Raw genomic sequence first — 25,179 nt, 5'->3', positions numbered from 1 at the left:
ATCCTCTGCTTGCTGAGGTGTCGGCTGACTAAGAATCACTATGAGGGAGGTCTAATAAAGAACCCCTCCCCTTTCTATAATCCTGGTCAGGGGCCCGGGAAGCTTTCTCATGGCAGCTAACGGAGTGCTTGGCAAACAAAGCTGAGAACCAAGATCTGAGGCAGCAGACCAAGGGAGAGGGGGGGAAAACCCTCCACAAGCACTGAAAAATAGCATCTTTTGACTACTGGCATTCAGTAGACACTAATACACTCATTTAACTTTAAATAAGGAGATCTTCTTTGTTACCCAAGAAAAATACACAGGCTAATAACTTTTTTTAAAACCTGCTCGAAATATAACAGCAGAGCTGTAATGTAGAAGAGAGAAAATTATGGAAATGAGGGTTATCGGCTGATCAGAATAACAAGTGAACTTGATCTGGAATGGGGCAGCCATCCTTGGTAGTGAGGATTATTTACACATGATTTCCCTTGCAAATCAGTTGCATGTTCCCAGAGTCACCAGCCCATAGTGAGACACTCAGTGCAGGGAGACATGCCTGTGTCTACAGCAGCAGGCTTGGGCTAAACATTTGCATTAATGCAAAGTCCATATAGCGCACTGGAGGCCTTGCCAAGTGTTAGACTTTAACAATAAGACAATGGCTGTAGGGTTGGGGGGGGGTCCCCTTTGTCCTTTTAAGAGACATAATTTAACTCTTAATAGCCACATTGTGCATGCAAAACAGCACCATTCTAAGAGGTGCAATGTGATCTATAGGTGAGCTGAGATTAAAAAATTTTGGACATTAATGTGCATGGCTATTTCTTCTCATTATGGGGCTGTGTGTACGTTCTGTATCCTAGGATATCACTTGCCAATGGGCTTGAAATCCACCACAGCAAGACCTGAATCTTAACCGGCTAGTGCAGCAGTTCTCAACCAGGAGTCTGCATATCCCTGGGGATACGTAGAGGTCTTCCAGGTGTGTGGGAGGGGCGTGGGGGGTTGCAGCCTGTCACAGGTTTGCATTATGGTTTTGCTTCAGTACAGCCTGTGTTGGAGTGACATGTCCTGTTGACTTCGTAGCCCAAAGTTTCCTGAGTCCGAGAAACATGTCCCCAGAGGATATGCAGAAGGAGAAGATTAGATTTGGGCTTGCCAGACCTTGAGGCCATCTGCAAAGCGTGACTTTAGAATGATCCACGTTTGCTCACCCCAAAACTCTATTCACTGTATTCTAGCAAAGAAATTATTTTCTGTCAATTTTATTAATTTAGAAGCTCATTCATCTATGAACAATTCTTCTTAAATTTGGGGGCTGTTTTGATCCAGGGTTTTGGATCGGCTGTAATAAAGATAGCTGCTATCCATAGAGCCCATGGTAATAGCAGAGGGACTTGATGTCAGGACTCCTTAGGTCAACATTCTGCTCTCATTTACTCTGGTGTAAATCTGAAGTAATTTCACTGTCAGTAGAGCCAGATCTATGCTGCTATGAATGAGGACAAGATTTGGTCTAAGATGTCTTCTTACAACCTTCCTTATATAAACGGCACTTATTTTGCCCGCTGACTAAATGCCAGATTAACGCAAGCCACGCTGTTGTGTTACTTTCACATGTTTTCTGGTCTGCATATAGCCAATACGTAGCTAACACCACTCTTTATGTCAATACTTACTTTGGCCCAGAGACATCCATGCAGCTGAAGTCAGTGAGCTCAGTTCTGCTGTCAGTTGCACTGGTGCAAAAGCCAGAGTCATTATGTTGTTACACCAGGTGTGAATTTGGCTTTTTATGTAGAATCTGCAAGTTCTCCTCAGATGGGAATGTTTAGCCATGGAGATCATGAACAACAGCAGCTTAAAGGGAGAAGTGCCAGATACTCCTTGATTTTAGGATGGAAGGTGCTCAGATACTACACTGATGGATAGCAGGATAAAACCTTATGATTAGCTCGAAGCCCTGCCAGAAAAAAATGGCAAATTTCAGCTCTGTCAGCCACACCAACTGGACCGGTCCCCCGTGACCCAGCCGGCGACATCAGGTGCTGAAAAGGACCAGAGCTGTCTGAATTCAAGTTTGTCTGGGTCAAAGTGGTGCTGATCCCTGTGCAGCTGGGAGGGGATTTCCCATCAGTTCCAACACAGCTGCTTCACAAACGCTTCCACGAAGCGAGCTAATATTTCATGAATCAGTTGAAGTGGTCAAGTCCCATTTTGTACAGAAAGCGCGGTTGCCTTCTGCGTAGCCTCCTCGATACTTTCCAGGATCTAAACAACACCATGGGCTCTCGCGCTCTCTCTGCACAACAATAGGATTTGGTTACTTGATTTTTTTTTTAAATTTATGCAAATGATCCTCTATTCTGTGTTATTATGTAAAAGAGCCAACTGAAATGTTAATGAGGGAGCCCAGAAGTATGCATATATTAACCGTGGCAATGTAGCTTTACACCTATAGAAGCTGCACAAAATTAAACTTCTAAGATGAGGGACAGGTGCCATGTCGGTAAAAATCTTACGCCAGACTCTCAATTAACTCTGAAACTTAGTAGATTAGGGAGAGGAAGGCTAGTTAATACATAGGATTAAAATACAGAGCTCAGGGACGTTGTTATGTACTCAGCCAGAGAACAAACTGATATTTTTAATCAGAATGGCCTTTATTTGAGATTAAACAGAACTGGTTCCCCCTGGCACAATGGAAAATCATATGGCTATTGTCTTGTCTTCACTGCAGAATTAATTTGAGTTATAACTTGAGTGTTTAGAAGTGTAGTGGACCTGGAGGGCACCAGAATGGCATTCCAATACTTTTGACGCATGGAGGATGGATAGGGTTGCTAATTGTCTAATCGCACAAACCCAAACACAGGCTCTGCCCTTGCCCCGCCCCTTCTCTGAGGCCCTGCCCCACTCACTCCTTCCCCCCTCCCTCCATTGCTTGCTCTCCCTCACCCTCACTCACTCTCACCGGGCAAGGGGTTGGGGTGCGGGAGGGGGTGCAGGATCTGGGCTGGGGCCCAGGGGTTGAGCGTGGGAGGGGGCTCAGGATTGAGCCTTGGGCAGGGAGTTGGGGTGCAAGAGGGGGTGCAGGTGCAAGCTCTGAGAGGGAGCTTGGGTGCTGGAGGGGGCTCAAGGCTGGGGCAGGGCGTTGGGGTGATATGTAAGCTGCACTAGCCCAGAATTGGCCCCCGGAAGCGCTGTGCCTCAGAGACACTCCACTGAATCACAAGTTCTCTCCTGCCTCTTTTTTTGGTCCTGTGGGTAGTAATCTTTTGCTGGAGCCCATACCTTACCTCTGCCCATTCTCCTGCCCCAGGAGGGAAAAAGCAGAGGATTAGCCCTGCTTACTCCTCCCTGCCTGGACCCAAGATGCAGATAGCCTGCCTGGGACACAAGATGAGGGAGAGGAGAGTAGGGTCTGACTCCCAGTCTTGCTCCCCTGTGTGAGTGAATTGTCAAAGTGGGATTAAGTCATAGGCACTGTAGTCCATGCCGAGGGCCCCAACTCCTGGAGTCATGTGAATACATAAGAATCCCAGCTTTCATTTGAAATGAGAAGTATGTTTCTAGCCCTCACAGTGCAACGAAAATCTTGAAAATGTGGTCTCAATGTGACCAACACAGTGTGTCTGCCCGAGTCTGCAGACAGCCTAGAATAACAGCTGTGAGATGGGAGAATCTCAATGGGGTGTTAACTCCAAGACCCACTGCTCTGTGCATCCTGCCAATACTAACCCAGCAGAGGTCTCTGTGTGTGGTGTAGGGAAAGTGTACAGTAGACCCAGCCAAGCAGATATGCACCATTTGCTTAGATAAGTACTGGGGACCCGCTGCTCCCAATGGCGTGGGGGGACCCCTTCTGCTGCTGCTCCTGGGGAGAGCAGGGGAACCCATGCCTCAGCCTCTCTGGGGTGGGAGAGGTCATTCCTTCCACCACCATTTGTTGGGGTATGGAGCCAAAGTGTGAGGGCAAGGTCCTGGGGGTGGAGCTACAGGGAGCCCCAGGACATGGTGTGCTTAGGGCCCCAGTTTTGTCTCTGGCCTGATGCATTGTCTGAGTCACAATCTAGCCCTTAGTTACAGTTGCTAACAATAAAGGTTACTACTGTGGCCGGGTCCCCATCTGCTGTGGGTCACAATACCTGATGTCAGGCACTAGCAGGGAAAGAGGATTTCTGAAAAGGGTTTAGAATGTCATAGGCCTTGTCTCCCCACAAAGGCCTGGTCTACACTAAATGGTTAAGTTGACCCAGGTACATCAAGCAGGGGTGTGGAAAAAATCCACACCCCTGAGCAACATAGTTAAGCTGACCTAACCCCCAGTGTAGACAGCCCTAGATCAATAGAAGAATTCTTCCTCTAGGCTAGCTACCACCTCTCAGGGAGTTGGATTATCTACAATGAATGGAGAACCCCTCCTGTCTGTCTATGCTAAAGCGCTACAGTGTCAGAGCTGCAGCTGTGCCTCTGGAGCCGTTCAAGTGTAGACAGGCCCAGCTTGCACCGGTTTAGTGAAACTGGCACAGACTCCTGTGTGGACACTCATTTCAGTCTGAGGGCCTATTTGTGGTTTGCCTTAAACCTCTGTCAAAATGAGTTAAACTAAGCCGGGTTTGAACCAAAATCAGAGGGTCGGCCTTCTGGCATAGGGGATATGTTGGGAGAAAGATAGGTGTTAAGAAGGGTTATTCCCAGGAGTCCCTGGATTGCTTAGGGACTGCTAGTGGGCTACAAAACCTTTCACCTGTGGGTTGCTTTATTAACTCAACCCCAGTCTAGTTGTGATGGAAAACCCTTATCAAGAACAGCCTGCTCAGTGGCCTGTAAGAAATGGGCAGGTTGGTCTCAGTTCAATACCTAACAGATGAGTTGTCATGTCACAGTAACTAAAGACATACTAGTCTCCCTTCTTGGGAGACACAATACAGTGGCCAATGGTGTATAGAAACCAAACTCCCCTCTCTGTTCCTAAAGGTGGCCAGATCAGGACGACGAAACACTGGTCTAATTCTGGTTGTTGGGTTTTGTGTGCTGGTATTTATTGGTGGACGGTGATGTACAGGAGGTCAGACCACATGATCTGGTGGTCCCTTCCAGCCCTAAACTCTATGACCAAGAAGGTGTGAGGAAGCAACCAATACTAATGCTTGGGGGTGTACCTGTTCCCTAGACAGAGAACTTTGGTTTCCCAGGGCTGTCATTCCAGCAGCCATCATGAGCACTGACTTAGAAATGCAAGAGCAACCGAAATGGGCGGTCTGTAAATTACGTAACACATTAGGGGGTGGGGCAGGTCCTTAATTGTGCATGTTTGTTTCAGTGTTGCAAGGGATGGATGGGTTTCAAAAATCGCAAAGAAATGTTCTGTAATTTATGGACAGTCTCAAATGGGGTTCTGCTGCTCGCTTGTGAGAGCTGCTCACCCCCACAAACCCTCTGCCCAACCCAGAAGTGTGCGCTGTTGGCTTTTGAAATGGAATTCAGCTGCAAGGAATTTTAGGTTAATAACGGCTTTTCCATATGTCTCCTTATCTGCTTCAGCATGAACTGAGGAGCCCAAATGGCTGAATTTTCTCATCTTTCAGACTGTTAAGAAGCTGACGTCTCCAGGGGATCATTGCAATTGCCAGTGGAACCAGCTACCTTTCCCCACGCTTTTTGTTTTTTGACATGCCGGGACTTTCCAGAACAAAGAGTGCTACTAACTACTTCTTAAACGATTATCACAGAAAATACGAGGGGCTTTATTCTATTAAGACTGGCATTTTTTTAAAGAGTCCCATTTTTCTTTTCACTTTTAGCTAAAAAGTTTCAGATTGCAGCTCATTCATCTAACTGACATCCAAATCTCCGCTCCCCCACCCCAACTACAGAACAAATATTAGACACCCACAGCTATGTTATTGGTAAAAGGAAAGGATAAGTTTAACAATGGGCCAGATCCTCCACTGGTATAAATCAGCAGAACTCTACTGAAATCAGTGAAGGGACGCAGTGGAATGGTCTCAGATTTCTGTTGCTCTCTTGGGCATTGCTTCTTGCTTCTCTCTCTGGATCTCTCTCTCTCTCTCCAGCCTTGTCACTGACGGTGTGTTGGCCAGGCATGGCATAGCTTCCTTTGCAGCGCCACCGCCAGGGAACTCTGAAGCCAGGATTATACTTGTAGGTCAGAAGGAAGAGACTGTTGCTACAGATCCAGACCTAGTTGATCAGGAAGAGCTTAAGGACCAAAAACTCGGGGCAGAAGAGGGGTCTCTAAAATAGCCATATCATTATATACTGTTTCCTATCATTATTCATGAAAGATACACTTTCTGGAAGAAATGTATGAGTTTCACTTAGTGAGTCAACCAGCCTGACAAGAAGTCCCCATAAAAGTACTTTTTGGATGTAGTCTCTAGTAGATGCTGCCATGTGTAGGGAGGATGATCTACAGTTAAGGCTCTGGATTAAAAGTCAGGCGATCTGGATTGTATTCCCAGCTCTACTTCAGACTTCCCCTGTGACCTTGGACACGGCACTTAAAGTCAGATCCAACTGAAGTCAGCGGAAGTTTTTACTAGGGATTTCAATGACAATCAGGTTCTTAACAGCTCAGTGCCTCATGTTCCCATGTAATAGATGAAGAATAACAATATTTACCTACCTCCCCAGGAAGTTCTGAGGCTTAAATCAGTACTTTGAGATCCTCAGATGGCAAGCACCATGTAAGTGTAAAGAACTCTTGTGTTATTACATATTTTGGAAGTTCAGAGTAGTTAATGTTACTCAAGGAAAACCACCTCAAGGCTAACAAAATCCAACAAAAACAACATAAGAAAGAAAGGTCTTAAATGTGTACATTGGCAATCAAAACCAAGGTTAGCCTGTATTGTAAGGATAGGAAGAAAGCTGTCAGAAATTATCTTCAAGTGAGCTTTTGAGGCGAAATCTGAAAATATAATCTCTATCTTGTGTAGATCTTTGGGTTATTACAAAGGTGACAGCATTCCATTTTCAACATGCGCCAGTGACTTACGAGTAGAGCTGAATGATACATCTTAATTAACATTGCTTCCCCCCCCCCCAGCAACGTTCACACAGTCAACACCCCAACGTTGCCATGAAACTCACATCAAATTTCATAATCAAATTGGTTGTCCTTTGAATTCATTCCTTATCTACATCTAATATACCTGGCATTTTTGGAAATTTTTATATTTTTCTCCCCTCTTGTGTGTGTGGGTTTTATTGTAATTCATAGGCAATTCCTTGACAGCAACAACAACAAAATCTTGGCAGAAACGGACTTGAAGTAGCTATGTATGTGGTGTTCAGTGAACTTCCTAGCTACCAATAATTCCAGTTGGCTGGATTTTCTTAAACATCATCCTCTCCTCTGCAGGGTGTGTAAGTGGTCAGCTCCCCACAGCTTACAGAGATCCAACTGGCTGCATACGGCTGCCTTAGAATGCCTGGGAGGAGGGGGGAGAGAAAGAAGTTTATTCGTTCTTTTTTAAAGAAGTTGCTTCTCCCGAGTCTAAATATTTACTGCCGTTTCTAGACAAAAAAAATTAATAAAACTATTTGTTAAGCAAGGTTCTGATTCCCAATTATTTTGCCTTTGCAACGTTTAAAAAAAATCCAACTTTGTTTGTGCATTCTTATTGCAAACACAATGCCAACAATGGCTAAATAGACAGCATAATAAATAGCATCACAATGCTAACATAAAGGCCTTTCTGGTACTGCATACAACATATAAACTGTGCCATTCCATTATTATTCTGCAGGCCTCACTGAAACAGTGCAGTTGAAATTCCACCCCCAATGTGCATCTAATCAGCCATTCAGAACCTCTTAATGACTTGTCAGTTCTTTGCCCTGCCATTTTCTGTCCAATTAATTCTTTTATTGTGCACCGGATAAAGGAAGACAAAGGCCTTCCATGCAATAATGAATCATTAAAATTCAGCAGCTCCTCTCTTGTGCTCTTGGCTTCTCTCCAGCAACTCAGCCTGTTTTGCATTCATTATGTGTGTGGTGGTTAAAATTCACTCTACCTCAAACAAGACCTTTCAAAAGACTTAACCCTTTCCTGGATGGAGAATTCAACTACTGTATGGCAAATTTAAAAAAAAAAAGTGAAAAGGAGAGGGTAGACTCTGTGTGTGTGTGTGTAAGTTGGATGTATTATGTATCAAAGTCACATATCTACCTGTCAATCACAGTATCGCATACACGAACACACACAAACCTGTATATTTGAGAGTGAATGTAGGAAGTGACTCTGTGTGTGTGTGTGACTATATCACTATAGGCTAAAACTGTACAACCTGCATGCCAGCAGGCTTCTAAGGAGCGGGCAACGCATACATTTGCATTGGTTCAACTAAGCCACTGCAAACTCCTGTGTGGATGCTCACTTTGGATTACGAGTGGCCTATTTCTGGTTCATAATCCACTGATGCGAAACTGCAATGAGCCTGGTTTAAACCGGAATCTGAGTGTCCACACTGCCTTTTGCACCGGTTTAACTAAATGAGGACAAAATCTCCCCTTCACTTAAAGCAGTGCAACGTTGCATGTAGACAAGCCCTCAGTCTATTTTGAGGCACCATGGTCACAACCCGATGAAGTCAAGAGGGGTCAACAGAAGTGCTAGATCTGAGCTGTAAAGAGAGTCGACTAAATGTGAACTTGGGAACCTAACTTTAAGCAGCCGGGGCAAGATTTTCAATGGTGTGTAGGTGCCTAAAGATGCAGACAGGGACTTAATGGGATTTTTAAATGCACCTATACAGGGTTTCGTTACAGATACTGTGGGGCAGAGCCTTAGCTGGTGTTAATTGTCATAATGCCATTGACTTCAATGCAGCTGTTCACAGCAGGTGAGGATCTGCCCAGGTATCTCAACTTGCTATAAACCTATGACCCCAGGAGCCCTGGATCTACCGATCTAAGAGATGATGTGTATATATATGAGAAAGAGAATAATTGGTTTTCTGATTTCAGTTTGATAGCAAGTATTAAGCATTGGCTATATAATTTTATTGGAAGATATTGCTTCTCGCTTTACTTCTCATGTAGCAAGGTTCTAAAGGACAATACACTTTGTTTCCACCTAAACCACAAACCCAGCTTCTGGAGAAGCCACAGCCCCTGTGATGAAATCAGCACTTAACCTTCACTGCAAATGCACCGTGAAGCCCATTGCCTGAATGCTAGAAACCCTTTGGCCCAGCTCCTTCCCACATACTGCACCTGGGCCAATCATTTCACTTGGCCTGAGTGGAGCAAAGAGTCAGAACAGTCATGCCTGGAAAACCAAAGATTTGGGTCACTGTTTTTCTTACCCCCAGCTTCCAACAGATGTGAAACAAAAATCCCTGGGCCTGATCACACTCTGTTGCTTGGTGGCTGGGAGGAACTAGTTGAAATCCGTGTTGGTCTGGCAGGTAAGGGACTGTTCTGCCAGCAGGACTGCAAAGGAAAGAAGCGATTTCTCATAGGCACCAGTTTTCAGGAGGGATTGTGGTATGCCTCTTGGGTCCTATTTTCCACTCTATCGCTGAATCCCAGGGGGAAGCACGTTGCCTGTCCAGGCTGGGCTCTGCCCAACTTCATGTGATCATGTACCCCTGTGCAGAATGGACTTAACACACACCATACTGCTTGTGTTCCTTTTACCCCAGTTCACACTCACTTTTCCCAGGTGTAAATAATGATGACAGGCAGTGGAGAATCAGGATTGATGGACCTCAGTTTCCCCATCGGTAAAATGGGAACAATATTTTTCTGACATCTCGGGCGTGTAGTGAGGCTTAGTTCACTAATGGGGCTATGGGGATGAGCTCCACTGGGCTGAATAAAGCATTGTGAGAATCTAGGCTGACGTCAGCATAGCATGTGAGTGCAAAGTGGTGTTTAATGTTGAGTTTGATGCTCTTCTCTGTGCTCTGTGAAGAGCATCGATGAAGGTGCTGTTTGCTTCCAAAGACAAGCCTTCTATACCAGCACCAAGGATCACAATGATTCCTGGGGTTTTTAGTTCCTTGAAGATTAAGTTGCAGGCCATGGGCCTCAGTTTATTCAACACAGTTCCAGGAACAAGATGCCAAGAACAAAATCTTAGTTGCAGAAGGCATCTGTCGGCCCAGTTTGATGCTGTTATTGGACCATAGGTTCAACTTATGATGTTTCTCTGGCTAGCTCCCAAGCTGTGTGAGACTTCATAGGCCAGAGTCTCCTCTCACGTATACTGGTTAATTTCACTGGCTGGAGCACCACTGACTTCCATGGAATTACTCTTGATTTACATCAGTGTAAGCGGCAGGAGAACCAGACCCAGTTATTTTGTTCTGCAGAGATCTGGACACACCTTTCATCTGGTTTTGTGTCAGTGGGGCACACACCCCCCATGCCCACCTTTCAAATAACCCCCAAAAGAATGGTAGCATTCTGCACTCCCTTTGCACAGGTGTAAACAGTTCCACCAGCTGTGAGGGGCTGGAGATTAAGCTTTTTATTTTGCCACAAAAGGAAGGTCTAATTCCTCCACGTCTGGTTAGGGTCTTGCATTTATTGCATCATGCCTTTGCATATACAAACCGGTGGCTGATGCGTCCCCTCCACTTTGCATTGCCAACGCGTTTTCCAGGGATTGAGTTTCATTGTCACGCTTGTTTCCAAAACATCCTCCGACTGAAGAACAGAGGACATGCCATACTGCATGGCAGGGACCAGGAAGTCCAATATCCTATCACTGATCGTGTTGAGGACCAGCTGCTTCAGAGGAAGGTGCAGTCAGATTGTGCAGATCCACTCTGATGATATCATATGCCATCCCCTGCCACAAAGGGCTTTCCAATCTGCTTTGCATTAAAACCCACTTTGCCAGTGCTCAATGTCCAGGGTATAAGATGAATAGATTTTGGAGGCCAGCCGGGATCATTAGGTGTAGTCAGATCTCATGTATAACACAGGCCATAGTATTTCATCCAGTTACTCCTGTATTGGGCCCAGTAACTTCTGTGTGACTAAACCATCTCTCCCAGAAGGGCATTCAGTCTTTATCGGAAGACATCAAGAAATGGAGAATCTACCACTTCCTCGGGCAGTTTGTTCCATCGTCTTCGCCGTCAAATGGCAATGCAGTGTATTTCAGGAGGGAGAAGGGGGAATAATAGAGAAAGCAGGTAAATGGATGTGGGGTCAGTCGAAATGAGGCAACTCCAACAGCCACGCTCCCCGCCAACAGGCCCTACGGAGCAGCATTGCAGGGCTGCAGCAGGAGTGCCGAGGGCTAGTGACTTTGGTCCGCCCGTCGGGCTGGGGAACTGAATGGGAGATGTCAGGCTGTTTTCGGTGCACTGCTCCTTTAAATGGAGCAGAGTCTCTCTGCCGGCTGCAGGGGCAGCTGCAAAGCATCAGGCACTTTGTGCTTCGGTTCAGGCGCAGACTGTTACCCGGTGAGTCACAGCGCTCGCTGGCTTTCTCTCTCCGAGATCGAGAGCTTGCCTCTTCCTTCAGCACACCCGGGCTATGCCACTGATGGCAGCTCAGCACTATGGTCATTCAAAGCCTTGCAACACTTGGAAGATGGGTAATATTATCTCCCTTTGTGGAAAATGAGGCACAAGGAGGCAAAGTGACTTGCCTAGGGTCATCCAGTGAGTTAGTGTCAGAGGCAGAATTAGCTCTATGGCACATGATCTTCAGGCTAAGGTTGTGCTTTTCTAGCTGTCAATCACCTATCCCTACCTAGTCCCGGACTGCCAGAGAGCTGGCTGGCATTGCCAAGTCTGCCAATTTGAATGCCAGTGGCCTTTGAATAATATGCATGCTGCAGGCCACTCACTTATTTCAGGTTTTTTTGCAATTTGAGGGGTACATGCAGACAGAGGGCTCTCCCCATCTGGTAACTACAACACAAAGAGACATTCCTCCACATCTACCTTTCAGTCTTTTGCAAAACCTACATGAAAACCGACGACTTTGTTCCTCAAGGGAGACCAAGAAGCTATGCAATTTGAGGGCAAGGTAGGACATGTCTTATTTTTAACGGCCACATCACTGCGGACTTTGTTGACCCAAATCCAAGCTCATCAGCCCTTCAGCAATCTGGACAGATATATGCATGCATCCTCCCGAAGTATTCATTTGGCGGGCTGTTTGGAACAGGCCAGTGTTCAAAGGGTTAAAGAGGGACTGAGCGAAGCCTTCTTTGGGAATGTTGTCGCTCTGCAGAGTGCTTCCTATTCAGTCTGACCATGATCTCTGTAGCATTTAGACTGTGCAACAGTCCAGTATGGGGACCACTCCCCATATGTGCACATAAGGGAAAAGGATAGAAGGATCATCACTGGGGACATTTAATACAAGCCTGGACAAAGCAGTACGAAATATACTGTAGGGAGCACTCCTATACAGGAAGGGGGTGTGGTGGTAAGGTAGGTGTACAGATGTGTCCCTCTTTAGAGAGGGGCAGGGATCTCTTACCAGCTTCACGCCTCAAAATGCCCAGGGGAAAAAAAAATCTCCTCTGGATTAAAGAAGTGTCTTTTTAACAAGTGCCCATTGCCCATTACAGTTGCCCACCGCATGGTGCAATCGCAAATCAAAAGGGAAGGAACCATAAAAATTCTCTGTGACTTGCAGGAGCTCATCCACTCCCCTTACTTTTAGGGAAATTTTCTATATCAGATTCCAACGTCCAAGAAATGCTCTCGTGCAGGGCACGCCCTTCCCCTTTTGTCTTGGGCGCTCGTGTCACGCCAGAGTGACAATCCCAGAGCAGGGCTGAGGAAAAGCTTGAAATGTGGCTTTCACTCTTCTTTGGGGCTTGCAGGTTTGTTTCCCTGTGACTTCTATGAAAAAACCCACAAATCTCACATTGACATCTCTTTTTTATTAATATTAAAACTGAATGCTGTCAAAGAAATCTTTGACGGAGGCTTTCCATTTCTTAGCCATAAACTTAATACCTAACAGTAAAAAATGTGCAATGAAAGCTGATATCATTCCAGGAAAAATGATAATATAGAGGACTGGAAGGGACTTTTTTTCCCATCTAGAGAAATGTGGGTGTGGTCTATAAAACTAATTTCCTCTTTCTTACTTAATGGTACATTCTGTCCAGCTCAGATAAAAGAGCAAACATTCATTATTGTCAGTACAAAGAAAAGAGGAACATGTATCTTGTTTTTTCCTGTGATTAACTCAAGAACTCTTTATTGATAATAGCCTGAGGTCAAAAATCTGATCTCTGTTACACCTGAGCTCATTGACTTCAGTGGAGTGGCTCCAGAATTACAACTGTGTAACAGGTTTCAGAGTAGCAGCCGTGTTAGTCTGTATTCACCAAAAGAAAAGGAGTACTTGTGGCACCTTAGAGACTAACAAATTTATTTGAGCATAAGCTTTCGGATTCTCTATGTTTTGAATCTGATTACCCTGTAAGGTATTTACCATCCTGATGTTACAGAGGTGATTCTTTTACTTTTTCTTCAATTACAATTCTTCTTTTAAGAACCTGATTGCTTTTTCATTGTTCTTAAGCTCCAAGGGTTTGGGTCTGTGTTCACCTATGCAAATTGGTGAGGATTTTTATCAAGCCTTCCCCAGGAAAGGGGGTGTAGGGTTTGGGAGGATTTTGCGGGGAAAGACGTTTCCAAGCAGGCTCTTTCCCTGTTATATATTTGTTAGATGCTTGGTGGTGGCAGCAATAAAGTCCAAGGGCAAAAGGTAAAATAGTTTGTACCTTGGGGAAGTTCTAAACTAAGCTGGTAAAAATAAGCTTAGGGGGTTTTTCATGCAGGTCCCCACATCTGTACCCTAGAGCTGTAGCTCACAAAAGCTTATGCTCAAATAAATTTGTTAGTCTCTAAGGTGCCACAAGTCCTCCTTTTCTTTTAACTGTGTAACAGACGTCAAAATTTAGCTCTAGGTAGACCATAGCCTTCATAGATCTGAGCTGAACTATTGACTCAGTCCAAGTAACTTCTGCTGGTTGCATTTATATGTAAGATGAGATAAAAGAAAGAGCTGTATAAAATATATATAAACCACAAATCTGTAGAGCTTTCCGAGGAACATAAAATGTGCATATTATATCTCTGAGTGTGAATCTAGGTACGGAGGATGTACTTCTGGTGCTCTGAAAAGTATCCATTTGAATATACTATTCTGTGTAATTCACTAGGAATAAGTAAGTAATCCCATGAATTTAGACTGTTAAGAAGCTTGACCAACAACCGTCTTACAACTTCCTTGAATTTTATGTGGTGTGAATATTTGTGACTCTCTGGGCTGACCAGGAAGAGTTTGATATAAATATTCAGTATTAGATATTCAAAATTAGAGCTGCATTGGTAAATTATGACTGGTTATGTAAGTCACATGGTATTGTTTCACTCCTTAAATAGGTAAGTGGCTCAGATACTCAAAGGTATTTAGGTGCCTAATGCCCATTAATTTCAATAGGACTTAAGTGCCTAAATCCCTTTGAGGAGCTCAGCCACCATAACTTATAGTGAGCACTTTGGGTGTGAATATTCATGAATGCAAATTTAAAATTTGTAAATATTAGTGAGGCTAAACTCGACCTGTGAAATGTTTTTGGAAACCAAATACCAAAGGGGCCCGGAGCACATCCCAACACAAATTCATTTAAATGGATGTCTGTGGGGAAAATGTGGCATTTTCCTGGCTCTGCTGGTTAGAAATAGACTAAAAGAGGGGGAATCCAAGATGTCTGGAAACCCCCCATCTGTGTCTTTCTCGAGAAGATGGTACTTCCCAGAATGTTGTCAAAGCATCAGCCAATCAATATTTGCAGTGATATCATTCTCTTTTGGGGTGTGCTATAATTTCACACCTGATGACCTGCTCCTGCTGCCCTCACACAGGCAAAAATCCCATTGATCTGAGCCAACATCACCCATTTGTTGAGAGACATGGGTAATATGTTCAGCTCAAACATAGGCTTGAGCTAAAGGCGAGCTACCGTCTCAGGGAGAAATCTGTGTGGCTTACTGATCCTTTTAATGCAACAAACTTTAACAAAACAAAACTTTTGGGACTACATTAAATATATGCACTTCTGTAAACAGGTCTGTCTAGCTAAAAGCGATGTGCCAAACTCATCTCTGATATTGAATCCAAAAAGATGAATTTGGCCCTGTGTTTTTTATCTTGTAAGGGGCCAAATTCTCATAACCTGGCTCATTTTAAGTAGAACTGTATTCCACAGTCAGCCCCACTGATTTCAGTAGGACTGCTCTTGGGGTGAACTGGAGTAAAGGCATCAGAACTTGGCCCTAAACATCTTGTTGCATTAATGGGTGTATTCCCTGTTTTAGTGTTTCACTGGTGTTCTTTCTTGTTTACATGAAAATAAACATTGCCTTTGGAGCATAGTGTAATCCGTAGCAGCACAGAAAGTAACTTCTGATGAGTCCTCAGTCGCTGTTTCCACCAGCCATGGTGCGAAACAATGACTTTTTGTCATAACATATTGTCCATTGTCTTTTACTACGTGCCTGGGTGCCCTACAAGGCATACCCCTGCCCCTCTTGACTTGAGGCAGAAGCTCCTATCCCAGGATTAGGCAAGAAACATGATTTCTGCCAGAGTCAAGGGGATTTTACTCAAGCTGTAGAGTTGTATTTCAATGCCAGAAAGTCACCGCTGTGCTTTCAGACATTAAGATATACTCATAGGAAGGGAGCAAGTGGAGGCAGAGAAATTTAAATAGAGCATCTAGATAGCTCGGTGGTTTGAGCATTGGCCTGCTAAACCCAGGGTTGTGAGTTCAATCCTTGAGGGGGCCATTTATGGATCTGGGGCAAAAATTGAGGATTGGTCCTGCTTTGAGCAGGGGGTTGGACAAGATGATCTCCTGAGGTCCCTTCCAACTCTATGATTCTACATGAGGCAGCTTTGCCTGTGGGATAGCACACTGGACTGGAACTCAGGAGACCTGGGTTTGTTTCCCAGCTCTGCCAATGGCTAGCTGGATGACCTTGGGCAAGTCACTTACCCTCTCTGTGCCAGTGTCCGCATCTGTAACATGCTTTAATGATGCTGACCTTCTTTGTGAAGTGCTGTGAGATCTACTGATGAGAAGCACAACAGAAGACACACAGGAGTTAAGCTGTGTAGGGCAGGTGTGCATTTGTTCAGATTACCAAAGTCGCTTTCACCTACACCCCAAAAAGATACCATTCGAGTTTGCTTGGGTCTATATGTCGGGCCCAGTCCTGTACAGAGCAGAGGCCCCTTAGCTGTCCTTAAAGTCAGTGAGACTTTAGGGTGCTCAGCACTTTGCAGGATTGGGTCCTTGTGACCAAATGTTCCTAGTGTGCCCATTCCTGTTCTTGGCGCTTACAAATGGTTGAGTCATACCAAGACTGCAGGTTTGGGGGTGGGGAGGAGAGGATGGCATTGGCATTCCAAGCTCCCGGCATAGTCAATTGTATGTTGTGGGACAGATCTTCCACTGGAGCAAACCTAGTGGCGCTATGTTGATTCACAGCTATAAGGATCTGGCCATACACAGGCATTTTTTAAAGTTCTCTATTTAAAGTGGAGAACTCTATTTAATCCTGGTGGCTTTTGCCATTGACTGCAACGAGAGATGTTTGGGGACTGCAGTTTGTAATACGAATGGCACAAACGATGCCATCCAATTACGTGATTTTTTTTTTTTTAAAAGGTAACTACAGAGGAAAGTGCTGTTCTTTCCCTTAAAGGGACACTATTGCCTGCTCTTCTGTAGAGTTGAACGATCTCAGTCTTGCTCAGTGCTAACAATAGCTAGTATATGCAAAAAGAAAAGGAGTATTTGTGGCACCTTAGAGACTAACCAATTTATTTGAGCATAAGCTTTCGTGAGCTACAGCTCACTTCATCAGATGCATACTGTGGAAACATAGCTAGTATATGGCTTGAAGCTCATGTTGTAAACAGGAGGGGGGGAAATGTCTCTTCCTAAAGCTGCAGAAGAGCTTTGGCTTACAGCGTAATAAAGTAATTTTGCCAGCAGTTTTGTAAATGAGCACAGAGAAAATGGTGTCCTGTTACAGATGCTTTGGCAAGACAGCTCTTGGCAGACACTGCAACCAGCAAATTCACTTTGGGGCTCTGTTCACAAACTTTATTAATATTCTCTACGTTCATTAATTGTCATCACATTTGTTTTCCTAATTTAAAAGATTTTCCAGGGTTGCCTTGAAACCAAGTCTATAGCATGTTTCCGTAATTCCCAGGCAGAAGCTTTTGTGAATTCCACACACCGTTTCAAAAAACCCTTCTTCCCAGTTATGCTCCAGCCTGAAAAATCTTGCCCCAGTTTGCCTAAACTAGTATGACCAAATTGAAATGTGTTTTTTTTTTTTTTAAAAAGTCACAAAATGTAACTGTTTTAATGACTGTATTTAAAAAAACCACTAAATGCAGCATATAATTTTGTTGCTGTCGTAATTAAGAGGTATTTACAAGAGCTCACCAGCCAGACAACAGAATCTGTTACTCTTTAAAATTCCTATATACTATGTAGAACAAAATGACCTTGGTTTACAACCAGGATATTCAATCCTGAAAATCTTTACTCATGTGAGTATTTCCACTGAAACCCTTGATGATTCTGTACGAAAAAGGTTTACTCAATTGAGTAAAGATTTCCAGACTCAGCCCCAGCTTCTCTAAATGCTGGTAAAGTGGTGGTAGGAGGGGGGGAGGGATGTTTATGAAAGCAACAAGAAATTCCCTGGTCAATGTTGTTTCACTTTAACTGCAGTTAAATCAGTTCTTTGTCTAGTGTTGTTTTCTGAGTTTCTTTTAAGCGCACAGAATTTTTTTAATATAATGAAAACACAACATGTGGTTGATAAAAAGCAATTTTTTTAATTTTATCAAACTGATCTGTACAAAAGTTAGCATTGCTTAGTCAGAAGCTAGTGAACAGAACAAGTAACAGCTGAAGTCTTCAAACTTTATACAGAAAAATAGATTGCATAAAAATGAGTTTTCTGTAACTTCCCCCACCCCCACATCCCCAAAAGGAAATATGCAAAAAATACTTTTAGAAAAAAGAGTAGGAAACATAGAAAAGGTAAAAAGAAGATAACCTCTGAAATGTGTTTAAGATTTACAAAGTTTTTAAAGGCACAAGTTACCATAAAATAGATGGTTATTATATGCTCAGCATACAATGGAAGAAGTAGAAATATATCAATGAAATATTAGTCTAAACCTAAGTACCTAAAAAAATTTAGTGGAGGTTTTAGTTTCACAGCTTGATGGATGACATCTGGTCCCTAGAAGCCAAAATTAAAGTGGAACTCAGTCCATAATTTCTCATTAAATTACACCTTTCTATAAACTAGCCTTGGTTCTGAAAGTGTACAAAGATTCAGTGATGCCTTCAAATCCAATTTAATATCTTGAAAGCAGCTGGCAAGGAAAATCCCTGCTGTCCTGGTCCTTTTTCCAATCATTCAGCTGTTGAATTTAATTAGTAACTTTTGCACCAAGCCCATAACTGCTTCCCCACCCCCCTTCCTTTTATTGTTTTAGATTTGTGTGTCAATTTCACATTCATGACTGGTTGCGTGTGACATACTGATTATTTCAGCCTCTCTCTCAAACACAATTCTGCAGTGGTTAAAAAATATACTCAGGCCACCATTTTATTGGATCGTCTCCACTATTTTTTTATGCTTCCCTCTGCCCCATCTTTAAATTTTTTTAAAATTCTACTTTTTGCACAAAAATTACTTCATTAATTAAAAAGACAAAATAAAACAGAACATAAATACATATTAAACAGATTTCCAAAAAAACAAAACAAAACAAAAATCCCCAACACCCAAACACTTTTAAGCTTCCAAAAAACAAAAATGAATGTTAACTACAGCCAAACCTTGCTTAGAAGAACTCTTGACTAAAACACACACCTCAGACATTTAATTGGTTGGTCCTAGCCGACTCTGATATGTTCCCACAAGATCGTTATATGTAATAGCTGAATTTTTTTGTATATATTAATTGGTCCTAGTGAGTTCTTGCCTCCAAGGTTGGTCCGTATCTCACATTGCAATAGACCCTTAAAGTCTTGTACATCTTTTTTCCATTTTTGCACTCAGACGTTCAAAAACTAGTAAGTTCGCTTCAGTCCTCACAGAGGAGTCAAATCGTTTTGTCCTTCATTTATTCAAAAGGAATTTTCCGTCCGTTAGGTTTTGTTTTCATTAAAGAAAAATAGAACTCTGTCTTTTAAAAGTTTGGAGATTTCGAAGCAAGCGGACATCCAGTCACAATGAATAGAGTTCCCAGTGGCTCAGCAGGCACTTAGGGAATTGCCACAGCACTCCACTTTGTTTTTCCTTCATTCCTTCATTAGTGCATATAGTTTTGGGAAGACCCCTCAGACTCCTTCCGTCCTCTAAGGCCTCGTCAGGGTTGTGTAGACAGGCTGGTCCCAGTTAGCAGTGGGGCTGTGAGCGGGAGGGATGGACAAGCCGTTCAGAATGGGTGTGGCGTAGGGGCGCCGTGAGGAATGGAAATACGGATACTGGTAAATGCTGGAGGGATACCCAGAGTAAGGGTTGTAGTAATTAGAACTCTGGAGGTCTGTGTAGTCGCACTGCGAGCTGGAGAAAGAGGCAGCCGCTGTGGCGGTGGAAGCCGTGGTGGCACAAGCCTGTGCGCTATAGGAACCATAGTCGGAGTGAGTTGGAGACCCATGGGATTGGTCGCTGTAATGACTTGGGCTGAGTTGCTCCGTTTTGATGTGTGGTCTCTGCTGGCTGGTTTCATTTAAAGTAGGGGACACTGAGGATGGGCTTTTGTGAGTCCAGACTTGGGCTGCTCCACTGGCACCGTTGGCTGAATGGGAATAGGAAGGGCCGTAAGACCCTGCTGAGGAGTTCTGCCCGTGGTCAGCCGGCATGGCGGAATGGCCATTCAGGGGCAAGTACTGGTCAAGCTCACGCACGTCAAAGGTCTCCATGTTAATGACCTCGCTGCTCAGTTCCGAGATGTCCACATTGCTGAAGTCTATGTTCTGGCGGCCGCTCTCCACTAGGCGGCGCCCCTCGTGTTTCAGCTCTTGCTTGCTCCCATGATGAAGATCCGTTTTAGGGGTGGTAGGAGGGGTGGGTGGTCCATGAGTTTGCCCTAAAGACAAAAGCACATTTTTAAAATTAAAGGATTTGATGGATATTTGGGGGCAGGAGGGGGGAGGGGACAGGCAGTTTAGCATCTTTTAGCTATTTAGAAACTCAAACACTGGATCTTTAAATAAAACATTGTACCAAGAAAACACGTTAAAAGATGGGCAGATGTCACCATAGTGAGTGAGCCAGATCCTCAGTGGATATAAACTGGCTTCAGTGGCACTATGTTGATTAACACTAGCTGCAGATTACTTCTGCACTGGACTCCGCAGCCACTGAGCCCAAGTTTAATACTTCGGTGGGGTTACTGCAGAAGTACTCCACGAACTCTTTGGAGAGGCAATGACGTCTAAAACTAAATTCCTCGACCAGAAAGTGCAACTGAGTTTCACGTCAATGGAAATGGTTCAGACTTTCTTTACAACGCAGTAAATGAAACTCTTATTCTGTATGTAAAAACCCATATGAGTGCAAACTTCAAGAGAAGGGAGCGGGGGAGGAAAATCTTGCAGACAAGGTTCATAAGAGAGAGAACAAACACGTCTGAAATTACAGGACATTAGCAATACTTTTGGAATCTATCAACACTAAAAGTTTGCCAATTCAAAGCTCCACTTCAGAATCCAGAAGGGATGGGATGAGATTAGTTGTCTTGATCTCTAGGGCTTTTTCTTGAGGCATCTTCAAAGTTACCAACTAATAATTAACTCTGATTATATCTGTTAAATCTCCCCTCCCCCCGCTGATACGTTAGTGACAGTTTGAAAATAGAGATTTGTTTATTTTCTAATAAATAGGATTCAGCCCTGTCTATGGATGTTCTTACATCACACACATCACCAAGGTATCTGGGACCTTCCACTGTCTTCAAGGGAACTGCTCAGAGTATCACACTGTAAGGTCCCAATCCTGCACACACAAGCAGGCTTCCAAGGGCTACTTGCAGTAAAGCGTGTGTGGAAGTGTTATCAGGGCTAGCCCTGAAGGCAGGAGTTTTCCCTTTTGTTTATTATAGAACCTGACTGTTCTCCTGGGATAATAAATCTTTGCAAGTTTCAAGAAGACTCAGTAAGAATCCAGACTCCTTACCTGTGTGATCATTGTGATGGTGAGAATCTCCTACACCTCCTAGCCCGGTGTCTGCTTTGTAGATCTGGCTCCCTCCATGATGGCTGAGCTCCGCTCCTGAATCAGAATCGCTCTGGCCAGCTTTTACACTTTTCCTCCTCCGGGGCTGGTATTTATAATCCGGATGATCCTTCTTGTGCTGAACCCGGAGCCTCTCGGCTTCTTCCACAAAGGGACGTTTTTCATTTTCACTTAACAAACTGTTTTATATTTTAAGAGGGAAAAAAAACAGTAAGTTACATGTTGCTTAAAAAGCAAAACTACAAATGTCTATCATGTTTTCAAACATTTCTATCTCTAGCTTACATGCATTGATTCAGCAAACCAAAAAATTAAGTCACAAAATAAAGTTTTCACTTGTAATAAATTACAATTTGTTTTACGTGTTGCATGTATTGCAAATAGCTAAAAAGCTGTTAAAGCACCTACTCTGGATATTGCTAACAGGGGAAAATGCTGTTTTTTATTTTAAATTTAATTCCACATCCTGCTCCTAAATATTATTGCTATATTTCACATGTAAATCATGCTGCACTAATATAACTTAATCATTTCTGATCATCTCCAGTTCTGTTTGAGTGGTTGTCGCTTGCGAAGAACCAATCAATATAAATGAGACTATTTCATTTAAAGTTTTATTTCCTCTGGAGCTCCTATTTGAAAACTTCCTGCCGATTACCCAAACCATAGTTGTTTAATGTAGGAATACTGCTCATCAGAACAAATGCAGGATGTTTCACTTTGTGTGTAATCGTAAAGAACTAAATTTTTTTTTTAAAAAAAAAAAAATCTATGCGGGACATAAAGAAAAAGCTTTTATATAGTCTGACTTGCCAAAGGCACCATTTGAAAGCGTTAAAAAAATTTCTCACCTAGATGTTTCCAGTAAACTATTAGTACTAGACAAATAAAGTTAAACATAAAATGAATGTTGAGTATAAATACATTTGTGTTGGAAGAACGAAAAAAAGCTGAAGAAAACAGCAGTCTATTAAAAATGATATCAAAAGCTATAATTGCATTACATAATTCATTGTAAAGTTGGTTAAATACACAAACGAGCAAGACAAATATTACAAAAGAGCCACTGTGAAGTTACGGCTAAAAAACCCCAAACATTTCCTTGTAGTAGAAATACAATCAGAGAATCCACCCATGGAGAAAGTTGGAGGAGGAAAAGGAGCAAGTATTTAATTATGATGCTGGGCGCCAAGAAGAATCCTGCACCCACTTTCTTTTAACAGTCCTTTCATTGCTCTGGACTGCAGTGAATTCGACCATAAGGCAGCCACATGAAGCACCCAGTTCATTCATTAGCAATCAGCTCTGCTGAAGAGAGACTCGGAGTCTAACGGCTGGAAGTTTGAGAGCGTACTACAACACAACCATCACAGCCATGCCCTTCAATGGGGAACAATCCATCCCAGCTTTGGCCATTCCTGTCGAATAAGATTGAATTTGGTTTGTCTGTTCATGTCACTAGTCTCATCCACAGATAGGAATACTCAGAAAGTCCAGTCCTGCTCCCACAGGAGAATGTGGCAAAACTCTCATTGACTTTGATAGGAGCAGGACGGCAAAACTCTCACTTATTTAAACAGGAGCAGGACTGGGCCCATGCTTCATTCAAGCAAAAATCTCAGTGGCGCCTTAAAGAGTTAGGCATTTTATTAGTATTTTGTAAGAGGGCCCAGAACCTGAATGATGGATTTATCATTTGCTCTGTGCTACACGTTGAGCCCAATCGCGATGGGTTCATTTTCAATTGTCTGAAGTTTCACAAGAATGTTTTGGTCAGGGGAAGAAACTTACAAAAGACAATTCCCTACAGCAACCCTCTTTTTCGGGGGTCCACAGCTTGAGAGATCTGTGTCCGTCCCCCCCAGGTCCAGCCTGAAAAATTCCACCAGAATCTAACCTTCCGGACTCGTCTACAACGAGCAGAACTACTGGTGCTCTTTGCCAGGATATGTCCCCCCCACTATTACTGAAGAAAGCTATAGGTCCAATTGTTCAGGAACAAGGTAGCCGCAGGTAACTTTGGCCCCTTGAGTTCTTGGGACAGTCCCTCTATCTTGTCTTTGTACTAATACAGACAATTCCCCCCTGCTGCACAAAACAGAGACTAAAGCCTTCCTCTAAAGTGCAAACATGGTAACTCAGCCCCGCTGAGCACTCCGGGGAGCAGTGAGCTCCTATATTAACATCCCACAGGTCCTTAGTTAGGGACTCTCCATTCACGTCCCATTCTCTGGCTTTCTTCAAGGATTACAGCTGGCCAAGCGCCTCCAAAAAAAGGACGAGGTAGAAGCCCCGTCTTCTGAGACTTTCCTAACTAGTTTGACCTCAGCCCCTTATTAATCCTAGGGGGACAACTGTGCCCTGCAGTAGAGATGAACTCCTGGGGCCTCTGCATCTTAAGCTTCTATAATTCTAGAGTAAAGGGGGTCTAAGGATCGCCCACTAGACTCTTGTGTCTGATCTCCACACCCCACGCAGTGCGGTGCTGTGAAAAACTACTCCAGGCAAGAAGTGTCGAGGAGGGTGCGTGCATGGTGCATGTGTGCGGGCACAGTCTGCGTGTGTCCGGACAGGGTGTGGGTGCGACAGGCATCATGCATGTAGCATGCAGGCAGGCAGGCAGGCAGGCAGCGTGGCACGCGTGCGCGTCGCATGTGGTGCACGAGTCCTTGGTGGAGGCATGTGTGTTGTTTGTGATGCTCAGGTGCCGGGGGCCCGCGCGTGCAAGCCGCGCCGGGGCCATATGTGGCGCCCGTTTGCACAAGGCATGTTGGATGCCGCGTGTGGGGCCGAGGCGCCCGGTGCGCGTGCAAGCCGTGGGTGTGATGCAGGCTCCCTCCCGGAGCGCAGCTGGCGGAGCCGGACCCTGCAGGGGTCCCTTCGCCCCGGCTCTCCCCAGCCCCAGCCCGGCCCCCCACTCACCGCCAGAGCTTGCCCAGGGTCTTGCTGAGCTCGGCGTTGTGCAGATGCGGGTACTGGTCGGCCAGCTTCCTGCGGGCGGCCTGCGCCCACACCATGAAGGCGTTCATGGGCCGCTTGACGTGGGGCTTGGCCTTGAGCGATCCGTTGCCCCGCACGGGCATGGGCACCAGGCTCCAGTCGTAGCCCTTCAGCACCTGCGACACGGCGTCCCGGATGCAGGCGGGGAAGCGCTCGTCCACCTCGGCCGGCTCCCCCTTGGGGCCGGCGGGCGGGCGCGGGGCGGGGGCCGGCGGGGCGCAGCCCAGCCCCTCCGAGCCGGCGGGGGACAGGGGCGAGTCGGAGTCCGAGTCCACGTGGGACATGGAGCTGGCGGTGCCCGCCGGGCTGCAGGGCGGCTCCAGGGCTTTGTCGTGCTCCTCGGTCATGGTGAGCATGGGTGGGGGCGGGCGGCGGGGCTGCGCCGGGCGGCTGGGGGGGGGACCCAGGGCAGGGGCGGCGCTGCAGGCTGGGACCCCGCCCGCGGGCACCGAAAGGGGCCACAGAACAGCCGCGGGGTCCCCGTCCCGGCGCGGGGCGCCTCCCCGGGATGCGGCAGCGCCGGCCAGATGCGCCCCAGATGTGCCCGCGGCCGCCCTCTCTCTCTGGCTCTGTCCGCGCCGCGGCTGCCCCGGCGCGCTCCGCTCCTCTGCGAGCCTCCGGCCCCCGGCCACAAGTTTCTTTAAGCCGAGGGCGAGCGGCCCCGCCTACCGCCCCCGGCCCGATTGGTGGGACGGGGCCGTTGGCATCTGCATCCCTCGCCCCGCCCCCTCCGCTCTTAAAGCGAGCGCGTCCCCCTGTCGCCTTTATTATGGTTTGCCTTTCAGAGCCCCACGTGAGAGCTCGGGGCTGTGGGCTCCCCTGCGCGCGTCCGGCTGGCTTTTTAGGAAGGGAATGAGCACCCCCCCACCCCCCCGTCAAG

The 25,179-nt window shown here is 45.2% G+C and overlaps 1 protein-coding gene across 1 annotated transcript; it reads right to left on the bottom strand.

The window, feature by feature from the left end:
• Positions 1 to 17,901: 17,901 nt before the first annotated feature.
• On the bottom strand, positions 17,902 to 24,655 carry SOX8 (SRY-box transcription factor 8). Its single transcript, XM_077828897.1, has 3 exons — positions 24,222 to 24,655; positions 21,240 to 21,478; positions 17,902 to 20,151 (listed from the first exon to the last, which is right to left on the bottom strand). The coding sequence occupies exons 1-3, from the start codon at positions 24,653 to 24,655 to the stop codon at positions 19,418 to 19,420; spliced, it is 1,407 nt and encodes a 468-aa protein (XP_077685023.1). The 3' UTR covers positions 17,902 to 19,417.
• Between the last annotated feature and the right edge of the window lie 524 nt (positions 24,656 to 25,179).

Source organism: Eretmochelys imbricata, chromosome 10 (assembly GCF_965152235.1).
Source record: "Eretmochelys imbricata isolate rEreImb1 chromosome 10, rEreImb1.hap1, whole genome shotgun sequence".
Lineage (NCBI taxonomy): Eukaryota > Metazoa > Chordata > Testudines > Cheloniidae > Eretmochelys > Eretmochelys imbricata.
This window is presented reverse-complemented; position numbering and strand designations above follow the sequence as displayed.

Excerpts from the sequence above, each read along its gene's own strand:
- SOX8 (XM_077828897.1), bottom strand. The coding sequence starts at position 24,655 with ATGCTCACCATGACCGAGGAGCACGACAAAGCCCTGGAGCCGCCCTGC. Across the intron at positions 21,479-24,221 it reads ACCCTGGGCAAGCTCTGGCG|TTTGTTAAGTGAAAATGAAA; the intron begins GTGAGTGGGGGG and ends AATATAAAACAG. Across the intron at positions 20,152-21,239 it reads CCATCACAATGATCACACAG|GGCAAACTCATGGACCACCC; the intron begins GTAAGGAGTCTG and ends TTTTGTCTTTAG.